The 12,850-nt window shown below is 48.8% G+C and overlaps 1 protein-coding gene across 1 annotated transcript in view; it reads left to right on the top strand.

Annotated features, from left to right (window-relative positions):
- EPPK1 (epiplakin 1) overlaps window positions 1–12,850 on the top strand; it is a 45,678-nt gene that overhangs the window by 14,043 nt on the left and 18,785 nt on the right. Inside the window, 5 exon segments of the mRNA XM_087930417.1 lie at window positions 1–177; window positions 180–212; window positions 215–2,463; window positions 11,321–11,400; window positions 11,519–12,014. Of these exon segments, the coding sequence (XP_087786543.1) occupies window positions 1–177; window positions 180–212; window positions 215–2,463; window positions 11,321–11,400; window positions 11,519–12,014 (3,035 nt within the window).

Genomic DNA, 12,850 nt, shown 5'->3' on the forward strand with positions numbered 1-12,850 from the left:
GCGCCGTCTCCGTTGAACTGGTGGGGGCCGAGCTGCGGGAGAAGCTTCTCTCTGCAGAGAGGGCTGTGACTGGCTATAAGGACCCCTACACGGGGAACAAGCTCTCCCTCTTCCAGGCCATGAAGAAAGGTCTCATAGTCAAAGAGCATGGGATCCGCCTGCTGGAAGCCCAGATTGCCACGGGGGCATCATCGATCCTGTGCACAGTCACCGCCTCCCGTGGAAGTAGCGTACAAGCGGGGCTACTTTGATGAGGAAATGAACCGGATCCTCTCTGATCCCACAGACGACACCAAGGGCTTCTTTGACCCAAACACACACGAAAACCTCACTTACCTGCAGCTTCTGCAGCGGTGCCTGCCCGATCCAGAGACTGGTTTGCTGCTGCTCCACGTCATGGACAAGGGCTGGTCCTCCTCTTACCTCAACGAGAACACCAGGAAGGCTTTGCAGGCGGCCAAGACCAAGATCGGCGTGGGGCTCTTCCAGGACCAAGAGGTTTCTGTGTGGGACCTCCTCTTCTCCAGATACATCCTTCCGTCCAAGAGGCAGGACTTGCTGAGGCAGCACAAAGCAGGCACCATGACACTTGAGCGCCTCACCCAGGTCCTCATCGCCATCATCACTGAGGCAGAGGAAAAGATCGCCAGGCCCATCGGTCACAGAGAAGCTCCCAGCCAATCAGACACGACAGCAAATGCTGCCACGGATGAACCAAGCCTCAGAGAGCCCTGGATGAAGACCCTCGAGGCCACGACCGTGGATATGCCTGCAGGCAACTGCCAAGGGCAGAGGGTCACTCTGCGGGACCTGCTCTTCTCAAACAACATCCCTGAGGAAAAGAGGACAGAGTTACTGGACTTGTACAAAAGTGGGCTCCTGTCAACGGAGCGGCTCAGCAGCATCCTCCACACACTGGTTGCCAAAACGGAAGCCACTGGCAGGAAGATCAATGTGAAGGTGAGGAGTCCAGATCAACAGGCGGTGGCGGTGGCGGCGGCGGCGGCAGAACACCAGGCTCTGAGGGATTCTTCCTTAGACCCGGCAAACTGGGAAAGCGCCCTGCGCTCTCAGCTCCTCCCAGCACCTTCCGCTGACCAACAGTCCTCCGCTTGGGACATCCTGTTCTCCGAGCGCTTCGCAGAGCATGAACGGGAAGAGCTTCTGGGCAGATACAGGAGGGGCAGCCTCCCCCTTAAGGAGCTCACAAAGATTCTCTCAGACCGCCTTCCCAGGACCACAAGCAGCAAACGTCATCTTCCCATGGACTTCCACGCACCCAGTTCAAGCACCGAGGCCAAAGAGGCCAAAGAAGAGGGGGGAAATGATGCTGGCGACCTGGGAGGCAAAGAGGAGGCTCTGAAGTCCCGGATGGTGGAGGTCACCGCTGCGGCGTTTGACGGGCGTAAAGTGTCGGTGTGGGACGTGCTTCATTCCAAGTATATCCCTGAGGAGAAAAGGAAGGAGCTTCTACAACTGTACCAATCGGGCATCCTCACCATTGACCAGATGGAGACCGTGGTCTCCGCCATTGTCAATAACACAGAGGAAATGAAATCAGGAAATCAACATCCTTCACAATATGACCTTTTTCAGTACGCCTTGGAGTTGGAGAATATCAATGACATTGTCCGTGACATCCTGGACCGGAAAACCTCTGTCTGGGATCCTTTCTTTTCCAGGTGTGTCTCTAAGATCAGTGAGGAAATGAGTCTCCCCGAATCTCGAGGAGCGGCAGGTAGGGTCCCAGGGGTTGCCTGTGTCGTGTCTCCTGTGCTTCCACCAACGGGGACCTCAAGTGAGGGGGCTTCTGCCTTCTGTGAGTCTTCCCAGGGAGGCATTTCCTTTCCCTCAGCCTCTGAGGAGCCTTTGGCAGGAAGCCCATTTCCCTCACCGAGTGCTCTAAGGTCTCGGTTGGTCAATTTCCCCTTTGCTGAGTTCCATGGAAGAGAAGCTTCATTGTGGGATCTGCTGCATTCTCAGTACATTTCCGAGGAGAAAAGGAAGGAGCTGCTGCACCTCTATCGGTTGGGTGATCTCACCCTTGATCAGATGGCATCTGCGGTGACCCACATCATGCACCCAGGAGAGGGGGGGAAAGAGAGGCCCAGTGGGGACTGGTCGGCCAGCAGCAGCCCTGATTCCACAGTGGCAGAAGACGGTGCATCCCAGGCTCGGCATCTGCAATTGAAGAAGACTTTGAGGACCACTCTGGTCCCCGTGACGGTGGGAGAATATAAGGGGCAGCGCCTGTGTGTCCTGGATCTCCTCTTCTCTAAGTACGTCCCTCAGGATAACAGGCAGGAGCTCCTTGAACTGTACCGGGCAGGGACTTTACCCCTCGAGGACATGATAAGCACAATCACTGGCCTGCTGGAAGAGGCGGAAAGCCAGCAGGAGAAGCGAGAGACCCAGAAAAGGACTGGGCGCCGAAAAGAGAGGCAGGACCCAGGCAGTGACCTGTAAGCAAGGGGGGCATCAGCCTAGGCTCCTCTGCCCCCCCGCCCCCGCCAAGCGCAGCCTCTCTGGCTGCCATCCCTTTGGCCCCTCCCTCCTCTGCTGCTGCATCTGCCTGGGTGGGCAGTGGGATTTCTTCCTGAGGTTGCCAGGGAATGCTGTTCAGCCCTCTCATTGCACGCGCACACACACGCACACACACACACACACACAGCATTCCTGGGACTTTGGTTTTCTAGGACCTAGATACCTTTGAAAGCGCAGGAGAACAAAATGATCCCCCCTGCTCGGAGCTGCTGACAGGGCTGGGGAACCACTTGGGCAGCCCCAGAGATGGGAAGGTTCAGGGCGGATCCTATCCTCCAGTAGAGGACTGGGGGAGGGGCAAAGGGGGAGGGGCTTATCTGGCTACGACTCTAATTCTGCTGCAACTGGCTAGCTACATGAAACTCGGTTAGTGGAACTGGTCTGTTTCTATTGGCAATAAAAAGAAAGAAAATGTGTTAAAGTTGCTTTGACTGCATTGGAATTTGTGCCAGATCCAGGCTGGTTCCCTAGACTGGCTAAAGGGGGGAACAGGTGGAGGTATGGGGGTATTTTCTATCTGGTTGATGCATTTCAGTGGTGGATCATTGCCTCTGGGGCGCAGGAAGTCCCAGCCTCCTAAAACACAAAGCCTAAACCCTACTTAGACTCCAAAATGGAGTCTAATCCAAAACGCCTTATGGAGACCACATCATCTCCTTCAACACCTCCCAATGGCCTCCCATCACACATTTTGCCAGCATGGCCTTTTCTTATCTGTCTTGGCATTAAGGGATGTCCCTTCAGCAGGGCCTCTTTCTAATGGTCGGAGAACAAAGAAATATCTATTCCTAACACCACACTTGTTCCATATTAATGTTACATCCAGCACATCTTCTTAGAACATGATGATTATATGCATCTCTAACATATTCACCTATGCAAAGTAAAAGTCTGGTAAATTTAAGCAGATGCTTTGAAAAACAAAATCTAACTTCAATTGATTAAAGAAAGTTAGGGCAATGTTTGTAAATGCATTAGATAATATATTTACAGCAGGATTAAATCAGGATAGCAAATGTCTATAGAGCAACTGTCTTCCTAATGCTATAGTATACTATTCTCTTCACCTACATTTTATTTTTGAATTTTCTTATTTCTAACACCCCCAGTGGTTAAACTCCGCCCACAGCATATTTAATAAGGAGAGAGCAGCTTGGCCATGTCCTCCCATGCCAGCAGCCCCTCCCTCTGGGGTCTCTGGGGTCTCTGGGGTCTCTGTGAGTTCTTTAGCAAATCGTTCTGACCTACATGCAAAGCTTGCTCTCCTCCGAGCTACAGGCATCTCCTCCTCCTCCTCCTCCTCCTCTTCCTCCTCTGAAACACCCAGCTTCTTCAAAGGTTTAACACCCACCAAGTAGGAGCCCTCCTTCTCCAAGATGCTTTGGGGAAATTTTTGCTCCCGGAGAGAGGCTGGTTTCTTCCGAGAGTGCATCAGCCAGAGGAGATAAGTGGCTTTGGTCAAGATTTTAGCCAAGCCCTTCTATGCGTTTGTTTGTCTGTTTATGTCCTGCTGTTATTATTTTTATAAATAACTCAAGCTGGTGAATGTAGTAAATCCTCCTTCTCCCTCCTACTTCCCTCTGAGGGCAGGGGGGCTGGGCCAAAGTCACCCAGCCGGCTTGAGTGTTTAAGGCAGGATCAGAACTCCCAAGGCACTTTACAAAGAAGGGATGCGCTGAATCCCCCTCAAAACAATCAACCAGAATTAAGGCATGAGGAGCGGGGGTTTTTTCTGAGCCAATGCAAGGTCCAGACAGAGAGAATGAACACAACCTATCAACCCCCCTGGAGAGGCAACAGCTGGGGAGTTTGTTAAGAAAGAGGGGAAGGGAGAAATGGAGGGAACGATTGGACTTTGCTGTTTGTTTTGCATGTCTTTTCCTATTTTTTGTTTGCTTTGTTACCATAGGTTTTGCATTTGCAATGTGCAATCAAGTGGAACCCAACTACAGAAGCCAGGTCAGGCTGAGCATTAACAAAGGACCTGGTTTAGTGGGAGGGGCAGCCGGGGGGGCTTTGGCTAACAACCCACTACAGAATCCCCTGGGAACTCACCAAAGTTCACCCCTGTCCAAATGGGTTGGGGGAGGGGCACGTGGATGACAGGAAGACCATGGGGCACTTTGGGCAGAGAGGCAAAACACTCAAAAGGGCCATTTTCTCTTCCCTTCGGCACATGTGGGACCAAACGGATTCTGGAGGAATGAGAGTTATAAGCCAGATTCTCTGAATATCAGCCGCTCAAGTGATACGCCTGAAATATTTTGCTGTATAGATCTATAAGACTGCTTGCACCAGCAATAGCAACGCTACCACTCCAAAAGCTTTAACTTTAGACCAGTGGGAGTCAACCTGGTCCCTACCGCCCACTAGTGGGCGTTCCAGCTTTCATGGTGGGCGGTAGGGGGTTTGTCCCCTACTTTATAAATCACTGTTACTGTGGAACTGGTGGGCGGTTAAAGAAAACTTTACTACTAACAGAGATACAAGAGTGGGCCGTAGGTATAAAAAGGTTGACTACCCCTACCTTAGACTGTCTACTATTGACCTCCCCCCATTCCTAAGAGGCCTGTAGGGGGTGTGCATAAGCGCACCAACGTGCCTATCGTCCCCGTCCTATTGTTTCTTTTTATTTTTCTTATATGTATCCATTTCATGTATTCATAACCATGAAACATAAACACAGTTGAGAAAGTCCAGAAATATTTCACAAGAAGAGTTCTCCACTCCTCTACTCGTTGCAGAATACCTTATGCCACCAGACTTGAAATTCTAGACCTAGAAAACTTAGAACTACGCCACCTTCGGTCCGATCTAAGTAAAGTATATAAAATCATACATTGCAATGTCCTACCTGTCAATGAATACTTCAGCTTCAAGCACAAGAGCACACAATAGATACAAACTCAAGGTTAATCGCACCAAACTTGATTGCAGGAAATACGACTTCAGCAACAGAGTGGTCAATGTCTGGAATCCTCTACCTGACTCTGTGGTTTCTTCCCCAAACCCCAAAAACTTTTAACCTTAAACTGTCTACTATTGACCTCACCCCTTTCCTAAGAGGTCTGTAGGGGGCCTGCATAAGCGCACCAACGTGCCTACAGTCCCTGTCCTATTGTTTCTTTTATTTTTCTTATATGTATCCATTTCAAGTATTCATAGCCATGCTTATACCTGTTATCTTATAATCACTTGACAAAATAAATAAAATAAATAAAAATAAAAATATTGGGATAGACAAATAGTCACCCTCACAGAGGAGCTCTGTATTTCTTCATTTGCAAAGGATACAGTCCTTATTTTGTCAAATCCAGTACACTTGGCCAAGTAAATCAGTATATTAAATTTATTTGCAGAAGGTGCAATACTTACTCTTTACATGAGTATATAATAATCTTTAAATAATATAATAATAATCTTTAATGAGTATAAAAATCTTTAAAAGTCCGTATTGTAGCAGGCCTATTAATTAATCACTTAAAATAATTAAACCAGGCTGGGAGGAAGCAGAGTGAGGAGCTCCCACAGTCCCCTAATTAAAGCCCTGTTTGCATCCAGGGAAACTGAGGCCTGGGAAGCCACAGCTACCCTCACCCACCCTGGGCTGCAGAGGTGAATCCTCCCCTGGACCAGAGATGGCAGCCCCCACCAGGCTGCTCTCTTAGCTCAGCTGGGGGATCCCAGCCCCCCCTCTGCTCAGCTCAGACTTCCAGGGAGGGAGGCGGGGCTACTGGGGCTCGGTCAGCCCCTCTGACACAAATGCCAGCCCCCTTTTTGGCATTGCCCTGGGGAATAACGGGGTTCTGAAGGGACCTTGGGGTCCTCTAGCCCACCCCTGCTCAGGCAGGAAGCTCAGAGAGCGTTCCAGGCAGGCCATCTCTTCTCAAACGAGGAGGGAGCCTCCGCTGGAAGCAGCGAGAAAGGGGTGACCCGTGGGGTCATGGGCAGAATGCAGCAGCAGGGACCCCACGGCTAAATCTCAGAAGGGGCTATGGGGTGCAAGCACTTGGCACATGCTCAGAGGCTGATAAGGGCATCCGAGGAGCTTCGGCGGGGTCGGCCCGTAGGGAAGAGCCCAGCTCTAAAGTTAGCTAGCCCAGACTCCGCGGCCTCCTGGGAAACGGAACACTGAATCCACCACCCGTAGAGAGCAGCCCCCGGCAGGGAGTCACGGAAGCCGGAGAGCGGCGGACACGACCAGCAGGCGGCAGCCCAAGCACAGCATCGCCCTCCGCGAGACCCAGGACCAAGCCGGTCTGCGCTGGGGCTGCTGACTCGCGGCTGGGGAAGCAACGCCTCCCCGCCGACCCAACGCCACGCTCGGCCTGGAGGTGGAAGGCGGGGGCGACCGCCGCCCCCCACCCCACCCGGCCGGTTCCACCACCAAGAGAGCCACGGCATGATGGAGGGTGGGAGAAAGGGGTGGAGTTGAGGTGGCCCCGGGACCCTCCGAAGTAACGGGTGAGCCCCGGAGCAGCCCCTGCCCGCCCAGAAGCAGCTGGCGGCTGCAGGGAGGGCGCTTTCCGCCGGGCCCCGCGAGGCTCCGGCTAGTCGTTGCATTTCAGGCAGGCTCCGGGAGCGGCCGGCCAGGAGGGTTTGCGGGTCAGCGCCCACGAGGACACGATGCTCGCTGGTCGAGTAGACCCAGCTGTGCCCTGAAGAAGACCGGGGGTGCCTCCCGCTCTTCGCCTTCGGGAAAGTTCACATGCGGGGGCGGGCCAAGGCGCTCGGCTGTCCCCGCGCACGTTGGGATCGAAAGGCCCAAAGGGTGGCCGGGGAATTCTAGGCAGCCCCGAGGGTGGGGGAGCCGGCGGAGTCTCTGGGCATCGTTCCCTCTGGGTGGTTTTATGGGCGTCATTTAGCCTCGGGGTTTCATAACACTCTGGATTGTCCATGCTGTGGAACACTACTTCCAATACTGCTACCCTACAAGAAGACCTTGACTCTGGGTCAGCATGGTCAAAACAAGTGGCAACTTCAAATCTCAACAAACAAATGCTCTGTCCTACATATTGGCAAAAAAATAAATCCATCAGAAAATAAAATACCAGCTGAATGGACATGATCTTGTAGACGACTCTTGCCCGGTCAAGGACCTTGGAGTAATGATCTAAGTGCTAGAGCTCACTGTAACAACATAGCCAAAAAGGCATTAAGAGTTGTTAACCTAATCCTGCATAGCTTTTTCTTCGGTAATATTGTACTACTAACTAGAGCATACAAAACATTTGCTAGACCGATTCTGGAATACAGCTCATCTGTCTGGAACCCACATTGCATATCACATTAACACAACGGAGAGAGTCCAGAGATATTTCACCAGAAGAGTCCCCCACTCCTCTACTCACAACAGAATACCTTATGCCACCAGACTTGAATTTTTACACTTGGACAACTTAGAACTATGCCAACTTCAGTCTGACCTAAGCATAGTACACAAAATTATCCATTGCAATATCCTACCTGTCAACGACTACTTCAACTTCAACCTCAACAATACAGGGGCACACAATAGATACAAACTCAAGGTAAACCACACCAAAGTCCATTGCAGGAAATACGACTTCAGCAATTACAGAGTGGTCAATGCCTGGTATACTCTACCTGACTGTGTGGTTTCTTCCCCAAACCCCAAAAACGTTAACCTCAGGCTGTCTACTGTTGACCTCACCCCATTCCTAAGAGGTCTATAAGGGGCAGGCATAAGAGCACCAACGTGCCTACCATCCCTGTCCTAATGCTCCCTTTTATTCTTATACATTTCATGTATTAATAATCATGTTTATACTTATATTTGTAACCTAATACATGCTTGACAAATAAATAATAAATATAAAATAAAATGAACTGCTGCACTGCAAGCCGGCCTGCCAGGAGGGTGCAAGGATGAGTGAGAAATAAATGCACTGGACATCCACTGTGGCCAGCCAGGCCAGGAACAGGGGCCTCGTCCCACTGAGCTCAGCTCATCCCCCTTCTCTCAGCTGCTTTCTAGACCTGGCGTTTCTCAAGACCTGGGAGTCTCAAGTTTGTATATTGCCCAGAATTGGTTAGCTTGGGGGTGGGGTGGGGTGAGGTGGAGAGAGAGGGCAGCACCAGCATCCAGGGGGTGGGAATCTGGGTCAGACCCTGCTGGGGAAAGTAGAGTGGACATCTGGCACTGATTTGGGCTTCCTCCCACCCAGGTAACACCGGGAAGGGGGGGTTGCTGCTCTCTATTGATATGCCAGTGACCTGCCCCTGCCTTCAGCTTGTGTCTAGCACTGTACAGGTAGTCCTCATGTTACAGCCAGTTGCTTGGCGACTGTTCCAAATTATGACAATGGTGGTGATCAGAAGTGTAAGCCTCTTTTTTGTGACACGGTTTTATTGTGGAAGAGATGGCTGACCTGGCATGGCTAACTTGGGGTTGAAATACTGCACAGGTAACCTTGGGTGATGAAGGCAACCTGGGATTTCCATCGCTAAGGGATCCAGTTGTCAAGTGCAATGGCGATTCCGGCTGCTGACTGAACCCCAAGGGTAACGGGGTCCTGTAAATTGGAACATAGAGCAATAGAATAGCAGAACTAGAAGGGACCCCAGAGGTCTTCTAGGGAGCCGTGGTGGCGCAGTGGTTAGAGTGCAGCACGGCAGGCTACTTCTGCTGACTGCCAGCTGCCTGCAATTTGGCAGATCAGATCTCACCAGGCTCAAGGTTGACTCAGCCTTCCCTCCTTCCGAGGTGGGTAAAATGAGGACCCAGATTGTTGAGGGCAATATTCTGACTCTGTGATCCGCTTAGAAGGGCCTGTAAAGGCACTGTGCTGTCCAGCCAGTGTATGGGAATTGGATAGTTAGCAATTGTGAACTGTCCCCTTAAGGGAATGCATCACGGTAAATGTAGTTAAGGTATCCTGGGAAATGTAGTCCATGTCAACATGACCACATCTGTAATCCTGATTGGTCACTAAATTGACCCTCGTTGGGTTGGGGGAGGTTTCTTCACTCTTGTCTGAACTCACGGACTTGTGGTAACTGTTCTACTTCTACTGCTACGAGATGGGAGAAAAGGAATAAGGAGATAACCAACTTTTTACCTCCAAGACAGATATGCAAAGGATTGTTCATTAAAGAAGAACTTCATCACAAATGTGAGTTATGAGAATGCCTGATGAACCAATAATAAAGACTTTGTATGAATGTTTTGTGGAGTTTATCTATCTGCATCTGTACAGAAGACAAAATCTACCACTGTACAGAATACAGAACAGTAAAAAGATGGTTAATTTGAAGACCTGAAGCCCCCAAAGAAGTAGATGCATCTGGAGTCTCTGCAGTAAACAGATGATTAATTCGGATTCCCTCTGTGCCTTGTTCTCCTTTGAAGTAATCAAACTTGTTGTCTTCATCCCTTAAACAAGGAAAGACACTTCCTTTTTTTTCTTCCTTTCCTAAGGCTGGATTCCTTTGTCTTCATATCAAGGCAGGCAGGAGTAAACACCCCTCCCCCCCGCCCTTCTCTCTTCAGTGAAAGAGGGGCCTGTCTCCTGTTACATTATCTAAAAAGGAGCTCATCTGCAGGCAGCGGGAAGGGCCAAGCATTCCATTTGTCTTTGGATTCCTTCAGTTACCAACTCCTTTCTAATGCAAATGTACAAAGGCAATCTCCCTTTGTGGGCTAAAAGCTAGGAACTGAATGTATTTACTGCAGCTAAAAAAGGTTTGGCTTCCCTTTTTTTCTCTCTTCTTCTTCCTGAGAGAAAGTCTGCATTTTCCCTGGCCATTCCAACCAACAGTTGCTATGACCGGATGCCAGCCATAAAAATACCTTGCCACCACAGAGAAACGGCCTGCCCTGAGAGCCTTTGTCTCAAAGCTCTATACAAATGCAGATTTCCCTCCTTCCCAAGACACAAAGCCAATCCCAGAGAGCTTAAAAAACCTACACTGACTTCCTTTCTTCCCTTAAGCAGAGAGGGACCCTTTCCTGCTAGCTAGCTTTCTTGAGTTCTACGTCATCTCTGCTGAGTTGTTAATGCTTACACTCCAGAAAGGGAATTTCAGCAGGACTCTGTAAGATTTTCTGAGTCTTAAAACAGCCCACAGCAGCATCTGGTGCTCAAGGAGAAATTTCCCAGAAGTTTCAAATACGTGTTTGCAAATGAAAATCCCTTTTTGCAACTATTGTGGAAAATTTAAACAATTTAATTCAAGGTTCCAGGATTAACTGAAACCTAACAGGGTCATAGCAACAGCATCTTCCAGACCCTCTACTGCCACCTTGTGCAGCAAGCAACACTAACAGGCAAATTTCTGCGTTTAGCCCCTAAGTTGTTAGGAATGATAGTCACCTAACAGTTGGGTTGGCAATATATAAACCAGGATAGTCATTTAATACGATATCTTTAAAAGAATGCTGTAATTGTGATTGGCTGAGGTTCCTCCAATGGCCATAAGATGGAGCCAGAAACCTGGTTTCTTTCTTCTTGCATTTCCTGTTTTGCCATATTGCCTGATCGTCGTTCTACTTGGATTGCTGTGAGTTTTTGCAACTGTTAGCAAACCCCATTTACTGAACTTTGTTTATGCTACTTGACTTCGTTTTTGGATTTCCCTGGACTGATACTTACTGCTTTAACCATGTATGATTTGGACTGTTGGTTGGACTTTGTTTACCCGTTTACTGGAAGTAAAACCTACATTTTACTATTCAGTGTATCTGTATGCTTGTTGTGTGTTATTCAACATCACTCCCACTACGTTTCCCTAAGTGCACTCATTCTCTTAACAGGGAATACCTCAACACAAGTCTTCAGACTTCACAACGCACATAGCACCGTCCAGACTGTGCAGCGCCACCTACGTGCTCAAGTATTAAATTCAGCAGCAATTCTTTCTGCTACCTGCGCATAGTGCCCCTTAGGACAAAAAAAGGGAATTGCACGGAAAACCACTAAATTTTCCAAATTCACCCTTTATCAATTTTAAGCATGGCAACTTCTTCAGCCACGACAGATGTCCCTGCAGTACCAGAGGACTCGAATCTTCCACCCATCCTTGATGTACACGTGGAGCCTATTGCCCAAAAACCAGTTTTAGATGTCCAACCCTCTGGAGAAGCCGTGATACCTCAGAAAGCCTATGACTTCAGATGGCATAGAACGTTTACCTCACCTGCGGTGGTATGCTTCAGAGAGGATTGGGACAGGCAGTATCTCCATCATGCAGATGCATGGATGGAGCTGGTAAGGATCTGCAATACCCCCAAAAGCAAGTTGCCCCTCAAGAACCTCCTACTAATGCAGAAAGAGATAGAGGAGCATCTCACACGGTGGAGAGACAGTGAAAGTAAGCTCAAATACATACAGTTGAACCTGGAAGACCCAGAGCTCCAAGAACACATTCAATGCTTCGAGGAGGTGAACAAAGAATGCGAAGACTGCATCCGGGAAGAGAAAAACTCTCTCCAGGCTGCACTCCTAGATGTGCTACAGGAGGAGCAAATACCAAGGGAGAAGGCCACATCCAACAGTGGTCTTCAATCACAAGCAGCTTCTTCCCACCACTCAAAGAAAGCCTCCTCCTTCCATCCCAAACTGCTTAGATTGCACACCAATTATCTACTCTCACCATCTCTTAGTATTATTGGACTGACACTGAGTGATCCACAGCTAGTCCATATTCATGGTCAAGAATCTGATGCTAGATGTTGGGACATTCTGAAGAAGATTTATGTTCGAGATAGTGTGGGTGCACACATATATCTTACATGTAAACTGTTTCGAGCTCATCTTATAAAAGGTGGCGATATGTTAGCTCATTTGGAGTTCATGAAAAGGACTTTTCAGGAGCTACAAGAAAAAGAACTGATTTTTCTGAGTTGCATCAGGTTTACATTACATTATTCTTTCTTCTTTGGATGAAACTTATGATGATTATGTGTCTTCACTGGAAGTTTTAAACAGAGATGAACTTACATTGACTGGCATAACTGGAAGACTATTAGAAGAGTCAAGAAGAATGCAAGATAGAATTCAACTGACAGAAAGACAACCACAGGAAGAAAAACTGTCTTCAACTGCCTATATTGTTAGGAAATGTTTTTCTTGTGGGGCTAAAGGACATATAGCCAGATACTGTAAAAAGGGTAAGAAACAGAATGATATACAGAGAGTTCATAAGAATGTTAGTTTAGCAATATCATGATATATGGGTAGTTGATAGTGGAGAATCACAGTGTATAACTAAAAGTAAAGAGAGATTTGTTAACATGAGAAAGAGTGAACAGCAAATATCATTAGCTAATGAGTGGAAAATGAAG

This window comes from Pseudonaja textilis, chromosome 3 (genome assembly GCF_049901715.1).
Source record: "Pseudonaja textilis isolate UNSWEBS1 chromosome 3, rPseTex1.2, whole genome shotgun sequence".
NCBI lineage: Eukaryota > Metazoa > Chordata > Lepidosauria > Squamata > Elapidae > Pseudonaja > Pseudonaja textilis.